Raw genomic sequence first — 19,743 nt, 5'->3', positions numbered from 1 at the left:
AGTTCAATTATTTATTCCTTCCTTCATTTCATCATTTATCGAATACCTCCTATGTACTAGGCAACACATTTTTAAACAAATGCAGTTTGTATTTACATGAAATTTAAAATTTAATTCTGTGAAATTAGCATGCCATTCAAATATGTTGTATTGCTAAATTAGAATAGTTTATTCCTAAATATGGTCTCATTTAAATGTACAAATGATACCCTTGTTTAATAAATTTACCACTTGCTGTCCCACAAAATTTTTGAATACTTCCTACAGCTAATCTACCTCCAATATTTTCGTAAGGTTTTACAAAAGTGAAAGAACTTGGAATCTGCCTTTGAACCATTGAACTAGTGATTTCTTCCATACCCACGCATGACTCTTACATGTTCCCCAAATCTCAGTGCAAGAAGATTCATAATACCCTTGGAGGTGTGAAGGAAGACAGGGATTTGACTCATGGGCTAAACTTGAAAAAATATTGTAACTGGGCCGTGGCTGCAAAAGGCCTTTCAGCAATCACGGCTTTTTTCAGCAGTCACGACTTTTCCAAGAAATATGTTTTCCCCAAAAATGTTAATAATAACTTTGGAACATCGTGCTTGTGAGGCACAGTACATGGTCACCGCCTTCGGTTCAGGCACTCCAGGGATCTCGCTCTGCTTTTGGCACTGCTTCTGTCAATTGCACTGCATGAGTTACTTCAGTTTCCTTCAGCCAAAGTTGAGAACTCTTTTGTGAGGTTACGGTAATTAATACTCTCTGAGTATGAAAGCATTTATCATGTTGATCATAGATCCTAAAGACTGTGATTAAAGAAAGTGTGGCTGTTAACAAACTATAGTGGAGAATTAAAATCAAAAGGAAAGATATCAAAAGCATCCTAAATTGAGTGGCTTCCATGCCTCCACACAGAATGTCTAAACTGAGACAGGGTCTCAGGGGTAAGTGGTCCAGTTCTGTTGGGACTGAAATCTTGGTACCCATCGAACTAGACTGAATTGGATGCCGTTTGAGATGGCAAGTAGGCAATTTATATTTCTTACTGAAAAGATTTTTTCTTACTACCAAAGGATTGTTGAAAAATAAAAAACTTGGTAGTGAATTGTGCACATAGAGCTTTGTGATGTCAGGTGGTCATTCTGTTGGTTTCCTCATTTGTAAAATGGCGAATAGCAACAGGGTTGTTTGAGGGGTAAATGTGATAACATGGGTGACATATTTTCATATAGTAAATGCTTTGTAGGTGTTAGCTATGATTGTAAATCAAATCCTATTCCTGGAAATGAGTTGAGCTAGTGATTATTCCTCACTGTGACCTTGTTATGCAGTGCTAGAAATCTCTTTGAAAGGAGGTAGGAGTCAAGGACGGGAGCATGTTTAGGGTTATGGGATTTTCTAGTACAGTGACCCTAGAGAGAATAATAGGGCAGATAAAATTAATAAAGAAAAGCTTTACTCCAACTTCATGTGACTTCCCTCAAGAATTAGTGTCTTCTTCTAAGGGATGCGCTCCCTTCTTCGAGATGATGGCTTAGACTGATGATGGCACACTTCCCTGTTCCTGTAAGATCGACTGGTGTATTTGTCAGGGTTCTCCAGAAAAACAGAATCAGTAGCAGAGAGATTGATTGATTGATTGAGTCATTCATTATAAGAAATCGGCTCATGTGATTATAAAAACCGGTAAGTTCAAAACCTGGGGGGCCTAAGGAGAGCTGAATTTCCAGTTCAAAGGCTGTCAGGCAGGAGATGCCAGTGTTGCAGATGAAGTCCAAGACTGCTGGCAGTGGGCTGGAGAAAGCTTTTACTCAAAGGAGGGTCAGTCTTTTGTTCTATTCAGGCTTTCAACTGAAGGAGGCCCATCCACATCCTGGAGGGCAATTTGCTTTACTCCAGTCTAGCAATTTAAAAGTTTATCTCATCCAAAAACACCCTCACAGAATATTTGACCGATTACATCTGGTCACCCTGTGGCCTAGCCATGGTAACACATGCAATTAGCCATCACAACTGGGGTTGAGAAAAAGGTTGAGAGCCAGTTAAAGAAAATATTATATTTGCATTTTGTGGACCTTCTCCAGTCCCCACTACTGTCCCTAAGTGTGTATAAATCACACACTCTTAAAGAAGGGCCTCAATTTTCCGTTTGGAGCTAACTGTTCCTTCTGCCCCAGATATACCCTGGGGAAGGAAGGGCAAGGGGTGGTGGGAGGTCAGATATTTCACACAAGACAGGACCAAACTGGGAAAGAGATACTGACTTGTGCAAGGGGATAAGTAAATGGGAATGAATGACAGAGGAGCCGGGTACAAAAAGGAGGACGGGAAAAATACTACAAAGGATTTGTAGGTTTTTAAAACAACTTTGTCTTTGGCAGGTGCCTTAGAGAAAGAGAAAACAATGGGTAAGTAAGCCACATGTGGGTTATCATCATATTGTGCCATTGATTAAAAACGTATTCGAGGAAAAGGAAACATGGTTTGCCTTAGAGTGGGGAAAGTTCAAAAGGAGAAAACAAAACAAAACAAAACCCTCTTAGAGGGGAATACTGACTCCATTTCCCACTAAGCTGCTGGAGACAGAACTTGGAGTATCTTAGAACAAGTGGCAGTTCCCAGACCCGGTTCCCCAGAGTCAGGGTGAGCCAGCAAGCATTTGGAATGCCACTGGGGAGGACGAGCAGACCTGGTTAGTCTGCAAACCCAAGCATGCACTCTCTATTTTGAGGACTGGTGGAAACTAATGTCTCATGCAAACCCAAGCATGAACTCTCTATTTCGAGGACTGCTGGAAGCTATTGTCAATGATAATTAGATGACAGTTAAATGTGGGGAATTTGATGAAAAGATTTACGGTTGATGTCATAAGCACTTCTGAAATTTTAGTCCGTGTATGGCTTGGACTTTGCGGTGTCAGTTTTATTCAATGTTTATTTTCCTAAAAGCTATAATGCCCTGATGGGCTAAGAATTTGACCATACTTTGTGATATAAAATATTCTGAATAGAGCATAAATTGTGTTCTGACTATAAATAATTGCACTGACGTCCTGTTAGAATCTTTCTAAATTAGAGCCAAAGTAGAGAAATGAAGACATGCATGTAAAATGAACAACCTGATCACAAAAGCAACACTTTTATTTTTAATTAAGAAGCATCTAATTTATCTCTAAAATAAAATTTTAACAGTTTAAATTTTCACTTGAAATCAGAGATTATAAATAGGCATTCAGTTTTCTAGAAACGCCTTTTCAGTGTTCTCTTTTACCAGACGATTTGCTCTTTAGTCAAAATTTTACTTTCACATATTTAAATTTTGTTGCTGTTACGATTTTTCTTTTCAATGATAAGAATAGTTGAAATGTACTTTAAGAAACATGAACTATGATGAGTGGGGCTATGAGAAAAATCACTGTATATAATTGTTTACAGCCTGTTCTGTGTTTGAGGTTTTGAGTTCAAATAATGCTGTATCTATTCTGACCTTCTCTTAATTAACCTTATAAGACAACTATGACTAGAACAAAGCCGCTGGCTGTCCTTGCCTTTTAAATGTGGACCTCGTGGCCAGGGCACATAAGCCTGACAGAGGAAGGGTGAGGGAGAGTTTGTCAACTCTCTCTTCATGCAGCAGTTTGTGCCTCTTGTAATTGGAAGAAAAGCATCTAGAAGGTGCTTAGAAAACTACCATATTCTTGTCCTTGTGTTGACACAAATCTGCAAGGAGCAGAAACTGGGAAGATAATTGTTTTGCTCAGCATCAGTAGCCAATCTTAAGAAAGAAGCAGATTACAAAAGATTAGCTCACTGGGAAGCTGCAGGTACAATAAAGCCTTCTTTATGCTTCGTTCTGAGCCTCACGTCTCAGTGGCAAGCAGGGCTGTTGTGAACAGTTGTGTTGGTTGTATACTGCTCACCCCTAGAAAATACCATTCCCATGTTAATCTAAGGTCACCTACAAAGAAAAGCCAAAGAAATCACTGCCGGAAGGAAGAGCAGCTAGGACTGTGTCTCATTCTAAACAGGTCCAGAACAAAATGTAACAAGTGAGTCATTTCAGTTTAAGATAAATAGCAATATATGAGAAAATCATAAAACACAGACAGGGGTCTTAAAAGAGTTCAGTTTTGCTTTGCAGTATTCTTATTTCTTGTAATTGAATGGAAGACATATTTATGAATAATCATGTTGACTATGTTTAGTGCTACTTTAATATTACATTAAATACCTAGAGTTTGCTCTTCTAATAATGATAATGGATTCGGCGGTATGTCTTTATTTCATAAACTTGAGATCTATACCTCTGACTTTATCTAAAGTTTTGAAAAGTACTAACATAGCTTTCGCTGCTTCAGAACTTTAAAAAACTAAGCAAGGTTGAAAATAATATTTCAAACACGTTTAATCTTTACCCTTATATTTTAATAATTTATTGTTTTGGGTAAAAGAAAATGTTATATTTTGAGAATTTATCCTAACTTGACCTTTGGAATATCATTACATTTCTCTGGACTTCAGTTTCCTCAAAAGAAAAATGAATAAGAGCTTGTCCGTGCTTACCTTACCATGTGTTAAATTCCAGAATTGTCAGTCATTCTGAACACAGCCAGGTGAGCACCATCTGGAGGCAATAGCATCCTCTAGTGGTGATTACCTTGTATTACAGCCACAACTTTTTTTTTTTTTTTTTTTTTTTTTTTTGCTTTTTAAAAAAAAATTAGCTTCAGGTATACAAAACAATATAACGTTTAAACATTTACACCCCTCACAAAGTGATAACCCTCCCAAGTCTACTACCCCTCTGACACCATACATAGCTATTACAGTACCATTGACTGCATTCCCTATGCTGTACTTTGCACCTCGCAACTATGTATGCATATATATTTAATTAGAGTTGACATTCAGTATTATTTTACATTGGCTTCAGGTGTACAGGACAGTGGTTAGTCATTTATATAATCCATGAAGTGATCCCCTGGTTAGTCCAGCACCCATCTGACACCCTACGTAGTCATCACAACAGTATTGAGTATATTCCCTATACTGTATTTCACATCCTCGTGACTATTTTGTGACTACCGATTTGTACTTTCTAACCCCTTCAGCCCCATCACCCAGCTCCCCTCCCTTCTAGCAACCATCAGTTTTTTTCTCTGTATTTATGAGTCTATTTCTGTTTAGTTTGCTCGTTTATTATGTTCTTTAGATTCCACATATAAGTGAGATCATATGGTATTTACCTTTCTCAGTCTGACTAATTTCACTTAGCATAATATCCTCTAGGTCCATCCATGTTGTTGCAAATGGTAAGATTTCATTCTTTTTTTATGGCAGAGCAATTAATATTCCATTGTATAAATGTACCACAATTTCTTCATCCAATTGTCTATTGACGGGCATTTTGATTGTTTCCATATCTTGGCTGTTGTAAATAGCACTGCAGTAAACACAGAGGTGTATGTATATTTTTTAATTAGGGTTTTAGATTTCTTTGGATAAATACGAGGGAGTGGAATTGCTGGGTCATAAGGTAGTTCTATGGTTAATTTTTGGAGGAACTCCATACTGATTTCCATAGTGGCTGCACCAATTTGCAATCCCAACAACAGTGCACGAGGGTTCCCTTTTCTCCACATCCTCGCCAACACTTGTTTGTTGATTTATTAATGATACCCATTTTGACAGGAGTGAGGTCATATCTCATTGTGGTTTTTATTTGCATTTCTCTGATGATTAGTGATGTTGAACATCTTTTCATATGTCTATAGCCACAACTTCCAATGACAAATTATCTTCCCAAGATTTTGTAGCCTAATAGGACAAATTTTCTATTTAGAATCATTGAATATGTAAACCAAAAAGGACCTTAGAGATCAACTAGTCTAGTTCCCTCATTTTACTAAAAATAGAAAATTTAGATGAACTCCATACTTAATATATGTGTGTGTGTGTATGTGTGTGTATATATATGTATATATATAAATTTTTTCCCTTTATTTTTTGTATAGCTTGACTTTTTTTATTGAGGTGACAGTCACATAACGTAAAATGGTGCATTTTTAAGTGAACAGTTACGTGACATTTTAGCACATACTTTATTCTTAAGCACACACTTAGCTCCTATTTAAAAATGAATCTTACTTGGTTAATGCAAAAAAAATCAAATAAAAGAAAACAAAATGTATTCCTCATATATTAAACATACTTATTTATTTTCCTAATTGTTGAATTCTCAGATTGTCACTTCAGAGCAGCATTTAAAGAGCCGGAAAGGAGGAAGTGAAATGGTTTATCTGTCCTTGCAGATAGAGGAAATAGGAAGTAGATCAGTATAAAAACCTAGCAGGTTTACCTTTCCTTCTATTTGCCTCTCTGTCTATCATGATATTGTTGAGTTTGTCTCTTACCAAATATTAGAGGTTAATCTCATTCCTAATTTCCTCTGAGATTGCCTGAATGTAAGACTTAATGATATAGTTCTGAAGCCCTGGGTATTTACAAATGGGGGAAACCTTTTATGTAATTTTTAATAAGAAATTCATGTTAGCATTATTTTAAGTTTTCCATGTGTAGCATAATTTAGTACTCTTACAAGTATATAAATTTTGAATCCAGATTTTAGAAAGCAAAGGGGGTCTCCGTGCTTTGGCATTTAGACCCAGCAAATCTGTCTCTTCAGTTAGAGTCTGACTAAATAAACAGCAATCTGATGGGAAACGCTAGGAGTGACTGCACTTGGAAGTGGTAGGGGCCCTGATTTGTTTGTAGCCAGTGAGTTTCCTTAGAGCATTAGCATGTACAGGAGTGCCACAGAATGTAAAACCTGCCAAGTCTTTCGACTTCATTACTTCCCTGTTTTCAACAAGTACAATTTAATTGAACATTAAGCAATTTGATCTCTTTCACCTAATAAATCGAGCAAGATCAATAAACATAAATCCTGCTAATGATAGAACTGACTTTGGTGGGGCTGAGCTCATCAGCATTCATATTTATTACTCTCCCTGGAATTTTAGTCACAATTGCTTATTGCTGAACCAAGTACTTACCTGGTCGGTAAGGTCAAAGGGAGTATGTTTCCTAACTTGCTTAGGGTTGCAGAAGGGCAGTTATGGAGTGGAAAGGACATGGTTTTGCACATAGACCAATTTAGGTTCAAATCCTTCACCTAAACTAAGCCTTGACACTATAAACCTTAATTTTCTTACTGGAAACAAAAGGAGCTAATTACCACTATTTTGTATGGTTGTTCTGAGACTTAAATGAAAAATTATATGCAAAATACACAGCCCCTGGCACATAGGGGTGTCATAGTACATGTTGGCTCACTTTCCTTTTTTTCAACTATTCTTTAGCAGGAATCTAGAATAGCCACCGTTTGCATGGTAGTTTTGTTTCCCTAATGCTTTCTTGTCCATTATGCAGTAGTGCCCCCTTATCCTTGGGGGGTACATTCCCAGACCCCCAATTGGATGGCTGAAAACAGATAGTACTGGACCCTCCCTACATACTACATTTTTTCCTGTACATACATACCTATGATAAAGTTTAATTTATAAGTTAGGCGCAGTAAGAGATTACTAATAGTAATCTAAGACCCGGTCTTATGATACTATGATAGATAAGACCCGGTCTTATATTATAGTAAAGTAAGACCCGATCTCATATTAATTTTTGCTCCAAAAGACACATTAGAGCTGATGGTCCGGCTAGGTCTTATTTTCGGGGAAACCCAGTACCCAAATGGATGTCCAGTTCTATAGGGTATATGTACCAGTAACATTGCCAGCGGAATCCTTTCTTTCACATTCCTTTCTTATCTGTACTGGATGGAATGCTCTGTAAATGGTCAACATTTTTCTAATTTCATAGATTTTGCTAATTTCAGTCCACAAAAAAATGCCTATTACACTGCAGGCTCAGCATGCACTGGGGTAAATAGTCGTTCCATTTTCCCTGTCTCCTTTCTCCATTTCTTGGTTTTGTGTGTGTATATTTTCCAAGCACCATCATCCATTAATAACACATATGGAAACCTGTAAGAAAAACGCCTGGTCTAGAAATTTGAACAAAACAAGACCCATTTATTAATGCACAAGAATTGGTCCTTGTTTCTCCTACATTGGAAAATGGTGCAATTCAACCTTTAGAGCACTCAGTTTTTAGCCCTGATGTGTAGAGAACGAAATGCAGCTTCTTCGTTATTTCTAAAAGCAGCTGAATTTAATCTGCCTCAGGCAGAACTAAAACTTCACCTCCCAGTTTCCCCACATGCCAGAGTGGCATGGTGACATGTGACTGTCCAGACCAGCCCTGCAGATGTGTCTGTCATCAGGAATGGAGGTTTCCTGCCAGGATACAGTAATGTGCTTCCCATTGCTGCTGACAGCAGGGGCCCCAGACCCACTGGCTCCAGGGGGTAATTTTTAAACTTTTTTTTTTCAATTTAAAATTAAAATCAAAGCCCCATCTGTTACATGAATCTGCCATGCCAGGGAAATGAGTGTGATCAATGGCCTGGATCTTGTTTAGACCACTTAGTGACGGAGTCCCACACCCTCCCATGTGTGTCTTTCATAGCTTTGATCAAGAGCTTAGCATTTGTGCTTCGGGAGGTAGGGATTGCAGTGGGGGCAGGGGCTTTGAGGTGTGAATATTTCCATTTCCTATTCATTTCACATTCGTATTTGGCTGGATCCTGGATGGAACCATTGTATGATGTCTCAGAAATGGTATTTGCCTCCAAGTACAAGCCCTGCTAAGCCAAGCTCCTTCGTACCAAACCCCAGGCAACTAGGTGCTTAATCATTATTGACGTGCATAAATAAAGTGTGTTTTGAAGTAGGAAAAAGACTCTGGGGACAGAATATATATGTTCATCTCCACATGTTGAGCAAGATGAAGTGACAGCCAAGAGATTCTTGGCTCTCACGAGACAAATAGTTCTGCAAATAGTTCAGGGATCCTACTATTGCGGGTTCTGTTCCCTCACCCAACCGTAATTCAGTGTCTCCGAGCTGTCCTATAGCCATGACCCAGCCCTAGGGGTAACCAAGACCAAACCTCCTCCAAGCCAGAATGGGCTCTGGTTGTGGCTTGGGGTTTGCTCAGAGGCCCACACATGCTGGAAACGTGAATGTGCCCAGATCCTAAGGAGGACACCTTGCTTAAGACCCATTAGAAAATTCTGTGCTATTCTAGTTGCTCCCCTGAAAAATGGTAGAAACCTACTCTCAACATTATTTCTAATCAGTGCAGGCATATATAGTACTAAGTCTTGTTGAACATCAGTTTTTCCCAGATACTTTGAGTTCTGTGGGTCTATCATTAAAGTGTGCTGTTGCTCAGACTTAATCACCACTCGACCAATTAATTGCATTTGCCAAGGCTGTCAATAAATTTAAGCCTTATGTCTGAGATAAGACTTTGTTCTCTGTTTACTGAGTTAGAGTTTTTCTCCGTGTATTAGAAAATTCCAGGTTATCTTGCAGCAATATCTAAAGGCATCTGGAGACTGTGCTTTCATTGCTCTTAATTTACTGCATGGTCCTTTGCCCATTGACAACCACCTCTAAGTTTGGCTAACAATAAAATTTATATCAATCATTCTGATACTGTCTTTGAAAATCCTCATTTATTTCCAGATGTGCAGTAGGGACTTCGTGATTTGACCTATGAGAAAAAGAATATAACCTCCATTTCCTTGGTGCTTCAAAATTTATGAACAGTTTCATAACATTATCTCATTTTTTATATGCCAGTAACACAGAGGTAGGCACACAGGAATTATCCCCATGTAACAGATGTGGAAACTGAGGCTTGCCCAGAATTGCGAAGCTGGAAGGGAAGTGGTTCAATCAGGACTCGAGCCCCAGCTTCTGCTTCTAAAGCCCACATTATTTCTGTTACCCCATCCTCACTTCACCCTTGACCCTGGCCAAGAATGAGAGCAGATGTGCACGACAGGAGAGGCAGCATGGATGGATTGGGATAGCCCCATCTGTGCTCCCAGAAAGAAAATAACTCAAAATGCATGTGCTGGCGATGATGAGACCACAGCACATCTACAAATATAAAAGAGAGTACATTTAATGCAGAAATGATGTTTTGATAACTGCCCAAAGCTGTCTTGAACTTTGGAATGTTAATGTGTTAGAGAAAGTAAAGCAGCAAAGGACAGTAAGTTCTAGAATCACAAGAGAAGAAATGCATGGCTGGGGAAGAGAGGAGGGGAAGGAAGATAGGGCAAGGCCCAGAGGTCCCACCCCCATTCCTGTCCTCTGCCTCGCTTTACCAGCCCATGTCAAGTCAGAAGCCTTCCTTAGGAGCATTAGGTGGTCCCCAAACCCAGCTTATAGTTTGCTTTCTTGATGTCTTTGGGTAAGCTCTTTTGAAAATGAATCCAACATATCTTTTCCTGTAAATTCTACTCATCTATTTAATTTCAGGTCAAATGGCACCTTTTCCTGGAAGCTACTTGTAAGGATTTCACAGGAACAGAGAAGTCTGTTCCTCCTCTCACATTCAGACCCTTCCTTTTGCGATACTAGGTGGTGAGAGCCTGGAGGGTGGAGACCAACTCATTCCTTGGTGGAGGAGGAATGGTCTAGGGGAAGGGCATAGGCTGGAAGGTCACACAGCCCTGGGATGGCCCTGACTTGCAGTCAACAGCCCCAGGACCTCGAGTCTCGGTGAGGCCACATGTGGGAGAGGAGCATGCTGAGTCATCTCTGGATTGAGTTTTGCAAAATAAGAACAAGAGTTCTTACTTTTTTAAAAAAAAAAAATTTATTTTTAATATGTACTCTTGATCACAAGAGTTGATTGGATATAAAATATTGAACAAGTCTCCCTTTCAGACGTACAACAAATACATATAAAAAGTCATGAGAGACAATGACCTCAGCTCTTGAAACTTGTAAACATTTCAGTGATCTTGCCCTCACAGGGAAATCCTTAATTCTTCTTTCTCAACATTGAAGCAGAACTGACAGCCATGTGTGTTGTCTTTGTTTGAAGTTGGTTTTTCTTTTCTTTTTTCCTTTTTTTCAGTCAAGGATCTTTTTCCAGGTTCAGCTATTTCCTTAATGAAATTAATATTTCTCATGAAATGGTTTCATGCCAAAGGTTGGGTTGTCTGGGGTGTGTTGTTCCTGGAGTAGTTCTGCACGAGGAGAATTTTAGGAAGGGGCAACCATAATTCCACTCTATCCAGGGGTGCATGGTCTTTTCTGGCCTTACACTTTCTTTGTGCAATTCTAGGGGAGAGAGCTGTGTGTGGGTGTACACGCACTCAATGTTTGCACACACACACACACACACACACACAGCTTTGACTACTTTACGTAAGGGGATGAAAGATAGCCTTTGAGCGTTCACACTGGTACCTTAGTTTTATATGTTACAGAAGGAAACAAAAGAGAAAGCAACTCTTTCCCATCTGTGGTCCAGACAAGTGGCTGTTGTCTTGCCCTCAGAGTGTCCCTCCAGTCCTGGGGCCACTGACCTGCACGTCACAGCTCTGGCAGAGTTGTTGAAGTCCAAGGCGCCCCAGAATGTCCACCATCAGCTAGATAAATTCTTGGGCAACATATTTCTATAAAACGTGCATTCAGAACATGAAACCATCCTTTCTAAAGCTTTTGTTTATAGACCTTCTAAATAACTCTGCTTCTACATACAGACGGGAGCCTGGGACCATGAAATGCATGGAAAGCTCAGTCATCCCAGACAAACGGAGATCCAAGATCCCATGTGGGGTCCTGTGAGGACTAAAGGAGAGTTTAGAAGTCAGGAAGCCATCGGGGTCACCCAGCTTGGAAGGGGAATGTAGCCTCGGAAAGTGGAAACTGTAGATGGATGTATCAGGGAGCAGAAGAGGTAAAAATAAGAATTGCCAAGGACCTGCGATAGTTGTAGGAGAGGCAGAGTGTTAAGTGTGCAAGCTGGAGCTTCATACTATGTTCAGATCTGATGCTGTCACATACCGGCTATCACTTAACCACTCTGCGCTTCTGTCCCCTCCTCTGTAAGATGGACATGATAATAGCACCTGTTCCTACAATAGTGTGAGTGCTTTAGTGAATCAATGTGTGTTGAGTGCTTATAACAGTACCTGGTGCAGAGCAAGCATTATCGACGGTTAGCTATTATTGTTACTGCTACCAGTACTGCACAATGGTGATGATCAGGTATCACCTCCTTCATCATTACTAGAATACTATTCAGAAGACCAGCTCTGGAGTGCAGAGTTACAATACCATAGGAGCTACTAAACTCAAACGGTACCTCATAGCATGCTGGGTTAGTAGTTGTCTCTATTTCAGATCACCAGAGATGTATGGTTTCCCTCACTAGTGAGTGAAAAAGCACCTGTCTATAAGAATAAGTACTTTATACCTTGAAAATGTTTTGATGATAACATCCAATGGGTTCAGCTGAAGCTGTCCTTCCAACAGCACTCTCAGGTGGCTCATTTTTTTCAGTTCCTTACTCTCCTGGGATGTGTTCTATCAACAGTTCAGCGACTGTTTTTGGTTTTCAGTTTCGAATCTTATGTTCTAAAGCATTGTGTAGACGTATTGAGCTCCACGAAGAATCCTGAGACACCTTCCAGGACCAGTGGTGTGTGGGGTAGGGCACCGGTGGACAGCCCCGGCAGATTTCTGTTGCTCGGAGCTGGGGGTCAGTGCTCTAGGTGTGAGCAAACGTTGATGGTGTGTCACAGTCCTCACTGTTTCCTTCTCAGATGACTATGCCCAGCTGTGTAACATCCCCATCACAGGAAGCCGGCGGCCGTACGGACGGGATGCCTTGGTTGACTTCAGTGAACAGTATGCTCCAGAAGCTGACCCCTACTTCATTCAGGACCGTAAGCAAAATGCCTCAGTTACTATGAAACTAAAGTGTGCTTAAAGATTAGTCAGCGGTTCTCTAAATGTCATCCCTGGGAACTTGTTAGAAACGCAGATTTTCAGGCTGCACTCGAGACCTGCTGAATCAGAGACTCTGGGATAAGACCCAACAGTCTGTTTTACCGGCCCTTGGGGTGATCCTGAGATGTCTCAAGTTTGAGAACCCTGAGATCAGATTATTTGTCTCACAGGCAGAGATGCTGTTATGTTCACTGTCTTTAAAGTAAATTATTGTTATCATAACAATAAACTATTGTTATTGTAACGTAAAGTAAATTATGTTATTGATAAAGTAAGTTATCATTTCCATAACAAAAATCATCTTCTACCCACTGGGTAAAGGTTGGAGGTCCAGGGTTTTCTTGAAGGCCTACTTAGAATTGTAGTCTCCTTTTGTACAAGGAAATGAACAAAGGTTAACTGTACTGAGTTGATCTTTGCAAGTATTTTAGAGTAGAAAGTAAAAAAAATAAATTAAAAAAATTGCTCTGTCAGAAATTAATTTTTAGAATCCACTCATGAGGGTCTTTATTAAGAAATTATGTCTGCCAGCTTTTCCTGGATTTGCAAGCAGAGTTTTCTTGTGGGAGGTGGAGTGTGCATGTTATTTAGAAAGTAAATGTGTGACGGTGTACAACCAAGCAGCCTAGATGAGGAAGCCACACAAGCTAAATGTTTCTATGGAGAAAACCAGAGCTTTTAAATATAGACTGATTATTTGAAGTCTGAAAAACAGGGCCATACAAAATGAAATAGTAGTAGATACTAGGTTGTGTTCCTTTAAGACAGGGAATAGGGAAACAGATTCCAGCTGCCTCATCCCATTACTTATGCAGAGGCCCCCTTCATAGCATGACGTCCTCTGCTCCAGATTTTCAAGACAGGGAATCCCTCTTGACCAGGGAGGGAGTGGAGGTTAGGACTTCGAAGATGCTGCTGAATTACAAAATACAATGAAGTGTTTTGCTTCCTTTGGGCCCTGACACCTGTGCACTGACACACTGGCCATGAGCTAGTCCCTGAGGAGCAATGCAAGCTTTGCGGTTGCATTTGGATCTACTTCAATTCTGAGTAAAGGAGTTTTATCTTCCTTCCCTATTCCTTTACCCTTTTCTTTCCCCTCTCCCTCCGTACTTTCTTCTTCCCTCCCTTTCTTCCTTTTGTTTTTTGGAGGGTGCAGTGCATTGCTCATCCAACAGATTTAAGAGTGCTTTAAAATTTACATGAAAACAGCCTTCTGTTCATTCAGCTGGGTTGATTGACACACACACACTGTGTGACCCCCTGCTCCAGGTCTAGGTCCTGCCAGCATCCAGAGGCCCTGCTGTTCTTGCCCAGTCCCCCACCGCAGGTGACCACTGTCCTGACTCCTGACACCTTAGATTATTTCTTGTAGTAAACAACATTTAACCATGCACAACTTCATGAAATGTGCCTAAATGTACTGACGGCTGTAAGACTGTGCACTTAGGATTTCTACACTTCTCTGTGTATGTGTTGTAAATCGACAAACATTTACCTGAAAAAAGGAGACAAAGGAAAAGAAAGGAAGAAATATTAAGGTCAAAAGAAATCCGAAATACCAGGTTAAGTCCATATACCTCTCGGACACAGCCCCATCTGTAGTTGATGTGTGCAGCCTCTATCGCAGTATAGTTTAGATTCCAGGAATTTATTGTTTAAATGTTCTGGCTTATGTATCTTTTTTCTTTTTTTTAAATGCTGACATTGCCTTAAAACTCTTTTTTAAAATTCACTACAAATGTGAAGAAAAACATGTTGGTGTCACACCCACTTCCTAATTAGCAACATAGGAAGTTGAAATGCAGTTCCAAGACCTCCACGTTTGATTCTAATGGCCTTTAAATTTCATACAAGTTACGAGCAATAAGAGCTCCTCCTTCCCAGCCAGGAGCTAGAGCTTCTAGCCCTGCTAAAGAAAACACTCGTATTGGGTGACAGAAACATAGACCGAGGGGAGGCTAAGTTTTCTTATCACCTTTATGATTCACCATCTCTTGCTTTCTGGTTGGTTAAGAATGCTGAGCTGATAGCTGGTGGTACCTTCAGTTAGGGAAGTATTTATAAAACTGCAATCTCCTAGAGCAGAGATCAACTTTTTCTTATAAAGGACCAGATGGCAAATTTTTTAGACATGACAGCCATACTGTATCTGTTGCAGCTACCCGATTCTACTATGGTCTCATGAAAACAGCCACAGACCATGCATCCGCGAATGGGTGTGGCTGTGTTCCAATAGAACTTTTATTTACAAAAATGAGGCAGCAGGCCAGATTTGGAGCAGGGGCTGCCCAGTGCTGACCCGTTTTAGAGTCCCGTATATTTCGGAGCGTCTACGTGATGTCTGTATAGGAATTTCAAATTTAATTTCATGTTTTAATTTCTATAATAAAAAATAACTTTACTAGTCACAAAGTCAAAATGATTTTGCTGTGATAACTGGAATTTGAAAATATTTTCATAGGTTAAGACTTTATAAGTCAGTATTTCCCCAACTGGCTGTGGGGATCTGCTGACATATGCTTGATGACCTTTAATATTTTGTCTCCTTTAAAAGTTTTAAAAGTCTCCTTTAAAAGTCTGTTGTGAATGTATTACTAAAATTTTTAAATCCCTGAGGTAGACCTGACAGCCCTGAGTAAGCGATGATATTTTGCTGCCCCCTGCAGTGCCACTGGAGAATTACATCAAAGGCCAGAGAGCGTTCTAGCCACATTTTTTTTTTTTCCCCCAAGCTAATATGTGGTGAGATTCAGAAAGAAGGTGGGGAAGGGATGAGAGGCCACATCAACAGTGTGTTTGAGCCACCATGGCTTTATATTTACAAGTGTCTTCTCTCAAAAGAAAGCTAACCACTCCCAATGCTGGGTTAAATTGTTTTTATATTACTAAACTCTAGCCCTGAATTAGTTTAAAGATATCTAAACTATACAAAGAGCCAAACAAGAGCTTCTTTGTTTCTATACAAAAAGACTTTTGGTTTTCTAAACACAAGTATGATGTACTTTTCTCATTTATCAGGATGTTTTGAGTCCCTTTTACTGCCTTTATCCTTTGATCCCCCAAGAGCCCTTTTGTCAGGCTCATTCCAAAGCCAGAGCAAACAAACAGACTTGCCAGAGTGAGGCTAGAGGTCTTTCCACTCTCCTGGGAACTCCAAGGGGAATAACTCTGCCTTAGACTCTCCTGGGTCTTCTGAGCAAAAATGTCTCCAGAACTCAGATAAATTTCATTGTTGGTTCCATCCTGAAAGATGTTCTGACATTTGGAATTTTAGATGAAAACTTTTAATAATTAAAGGCAAAAACAAAAAAAAAACATATTTGCTTTATCATTTTAAGTGGCTTTAATCTAGAACATCAGAATTTAAGCTATGGGACTAATCTATAGAACACATATAAAGTTTTAACATGTAATGCCTAATATTGTGTTGCAGATATATTCGGTATTAAATTTTGATGTTAACTTTTAGAGGTCTGCAATGTGTCTATCTGATGAACCATAAACTTAATGATACAATTGTATAAAATGGTGTTTAGAGGGTGAAATTTTCTAACGTGGCTTCTGCCCTTTCCTTTCCAGGTTTTTTAAATAGCTTTGAGGAGTTGCAGGCTGAGGAATGTGGCATCCTTAATGGGTGTGAAAATGGCCGCTGTGTGAGGGTGCAGGAAGGTTACACCTGCGACTGCTTTGATGGGTATCACTTGGATATGGCCAAGATGACCTGTGTTGGTAAGAATGATGTGTTTCGTATGGGAAATAAGTCTTTCTCTGAGATGCCCTATGTTCAGATCTCATATAATCGAGTCCATTTAAGACAGTTTTGCAGAGTTTCAGTTTGACAAGATGAGGAAAGTTCTAAAGATGGATGGTGGTGATGGTTGCACAACAAGGTAACGGTACTTAATGTCACTGGATTATCCACTTAAACGTAGTTAAGTTGGTCACATTTATGTTCCGTATAGTGTACCACAAGTTGTTTTTTTTTAAAAAAATAGAGTTGATATCTCGTTTAAGAATTCACGTAATAGTACATATAGAGGAAAGGCCAGAAGGTTCCAGGGAATTACTTTGACTCTTAAATTTAGTTTTTTGACTATGCAACGAGCAATGTTTTTTCTGAATACCTGACACAAGCATAAGGGAATATAGAGGTCTGAAAAAAATACAGCTTCCATGGTAATCATTTCAGAAAAAGTTCCTCCTAAAACTCTCTCTCATTGCCTTTCCTCTTGTTTTTAAAAGAACACTAACCGAACGTTTATCCTTCTCCGTGTGAGCATGTAATGATCCTCTAGATTGGCTTCCAGGCTTGTTGGCCTCTATGCAAGAAGGCCCATAACTCAAAGTGGGGTTTTTTTTCTTCTATTTTTTGTGGCTCTTCTCCCTTCTGGAGCAGTCCCTTTCCCTACTGCAGTTTTATTAGTCTCAATCTGTGGTAGGTCTGGAAAATAGGTAACCTGGGTTATTACAGGTGTTTCAAGTGCATATGAGCCTTTTTTTCCTGTGGAAAGAAACCTGAGAGGGTCACTTAAAGCTTAAGAGGGGCTGCTCAGAGGGCTCTCTGCTCACTGGTTGGGTTCTTAACTGTATGGCTCTTGACAAATCTAACTGTTCTCCTATATCTGTGGAAAGGAATGTAGAAGTAGGATAGTTAGTTGGTCCAGCTTCCTTGAGATTTGACTATAAAATCAGGCCGGCCAATTTTTCCTATTGTGTGAAAGACTAGGGAAAGAAATTCTAGATTCTCCCTGATAATCTACCATTGTAAGATCTAGAAAGTCTTACTTATCTTGCATGTGACTGAAACAGACATGAATGGGAAAGACTATAAAGGTTTCCTGGGGGGAGAGCTGAGAAGAGCCAGGTTGTGTTCAGGCCGGATGCCATGATGCCTCAGGTAAGGTGTGGGTTCCCTTTCCTCACAAACTATATCACAGCTTGTTTACCTGCATGGTTTGGCTTATTGCAGATGTAAACGAATGTGATGAGTTGAACAACCGGATGTCTCTTTGCAAGAATGCCAAGTGCATCAACACGGAAGGTTCCTACAAGTGTGTGTGTCTGCCAGGCTACGTACCTTCTGACAAGCCGAACTACTGCACCCCATTGAATACTGCCTTGAATTTAGAAAAAGACAGTGACCTGGAGTAAAAGAGAATCCACATAACCTAAGCCCATATCCTCTGCACTGTGTAAAGGAAAAGAGAGAAATGTATTATACGTGAAACATTGCACCTAACACGGAATGTCGGACATAACGGAAACATCACGGAGTCGCATATCCTCGGAAGAGAACGAAAGGATTCAGCGTGAGCCTGACTGGTGTGACAGACCAAATGGACATCTCTCTGAAAAACCAGTATATATAGTCTGTTCATATGTAAAATTCAGTGGAAAAGAGGCAGAACAGTGCTGTTATTTTAAACTATTGCTTGATTAAATTTGGCATTTAAATAGTGGTGGAAATATTTTATATAATTTTCATTTTTTTGGTTGTGCAGTTCCTTGGCTACTGTTTTTCTTCAGATTTTTTTTTTAAGTCTCAAGTGCACAAGTCTTTGATAAAATATTGTTAAACTGTATTGTAAGTATTGTTACACAGGGTTATGCTATTCCTGGTCTGGAACATTGTTAAAATCCAACTTGTCTGTCCTGTGGAGCAGGCAGTGATTTTGCTTCAAAACTTTTACACACATTTGGAGAAAAGTACTTTATATTTACAGTGTATTGTCTGATTGTAATGTCCATTCTTAGCCAAGCTGCTAGTAGGTGTCAGTTGAATCCCTTTCCTACCTTGAAATGGAAGAACTAGTGAAAGTACATTAGTATTCATAATGTATAAAGTAAGCCGAGCAAAATAATTTGAAAACTTGATGGTCCCAGTATATTTACATTGTATGTTAAAATTAGCTTACCTTTTTTTTAGAAAAAAAAATTTCTACCTGATTTCCAAACCGTATATGGCTGTTTATCTCTCTGAACCACAGAGTGGAGCCATGTTTGATGTGACTTTAAGTCTGTAACTTCATTCCATGCCACTCTTCTCTTTTTTATCCTCCACCCCACATTGCTCCTAAAACTCCACTAGCACTTCCCCATGGTTGGGTCTTTGTTGACGTATCTACCTAGACTGCTACTTTTCTCCCCACTTCTCCCAACCCGTTTGCTCACCGGACTCATCCCTTTTCATCCTTCAAGTATGTTGTCACTTTAAGGAAGCCTTCCCACTCTAGGTAGGTTTGACATTTTCCTCGCATACTGGACTTTTCCATTATAGCACTTGTAATAGTTATTAATGTCTGTCTGCCCATTAGAACGCATGTTTCATGAGAACTGTGTCTAATTCATTTTTGTATTCAACCCCACTTTCATTCCCACCCCATCCCCATTTATTACAATCCTGTGTACATGGTAGGTACTCAATAAACATTTGGTGAATAAAAAAATTCTACCTGACAGTAATTGTCAATGAGTACATGTGTACAAGTTGTATCTCCTGCCACCTTTGTTTTTACAGTGGTTCTCTGTTGATGTAGTCTTTTGCTGGCTAGTGATTAAATTTGTTATAGATACTGTAAAGGACTGAATTGTCCCCTCAAAATTTATATGTTGAAGACCTAATCCCACACTGCCCCAGAAGGTGACTATATGTGGAGAGAGGGTCATTAAAGAGGTAATTAAGGTCAAATGAGGTCATTGGGAGTGGGCCCTAATCCAATATGATCCGTGTCCTTATAAGAAGAGATTACAACATAGACACACAGGAAAGACCATGTGAAGACACAGGGAGAGGATGGCCATCTACAAGC

The 19,743-nt window shown here is 39.6% G+C and overlaps 1 protein-coding gene across 18 annotated transcripts in view; it reads left to right on the top strand.

The window, feature by feature from the left end:
- LTBP1 (latent transforming growth factor beta binding protein 1) overlaps positions 1-19,515 on the top strand; it is a gene marked incomplete at its 5' end in the record, with an annotated part of 351,236 nt that extends 331,721 nt beyond the window's left edge. For 9 of the 18 annotated variants that reach the window (XM_081068156.1, XM_081068146.1, XM_081068160.1 and 6 more), the window contains 3 exons: positions 12,745-12,867; positions 16,514-16,663; positions 17,904-19,510. In XM_081068156.1, coding sequence (XP_080924282.1) covers positions 12,745-12,867; positions 16,514-16,663; positions 17,904-18,085 — 455 coding nt within the window. In that variant the 3' untranslated portion in view covers positions 18,086-19,510. Of the gene's footprint in view, positions 1-12,744; positions 12,868-16,513; positions 16,664-17,903 lie in introns of all 18 variants that reach the window. The other 9 variants (XM_081068147.1, XM_081068163.1, XM_081068161.1 and 6 more) reach the window with 2 other exon arrangements.
- Between the last annotated feature and the right edge of the window lie 228 nt (positions 19,516-19,743).

The sequence above is a fragment of the Rhinolophus hipposideros genome (assembly GCF_964194185.1).
Source record: "Rhinolophus hipposideros genome assembly, chromosome: 12".
Classification (NCBI taxonomy): domain Eukaryota; kingdom Metazoa; phylum Chordata; class Mammalia; order Chiroptera; family Rhinolophidae; genus Rhinolophus; species Rhinolophus hipposideros.
Note: the sequence above shows the minus strand (reverse complement) of the source record. Positions and strands in the feature narration are given on the sequence as shown.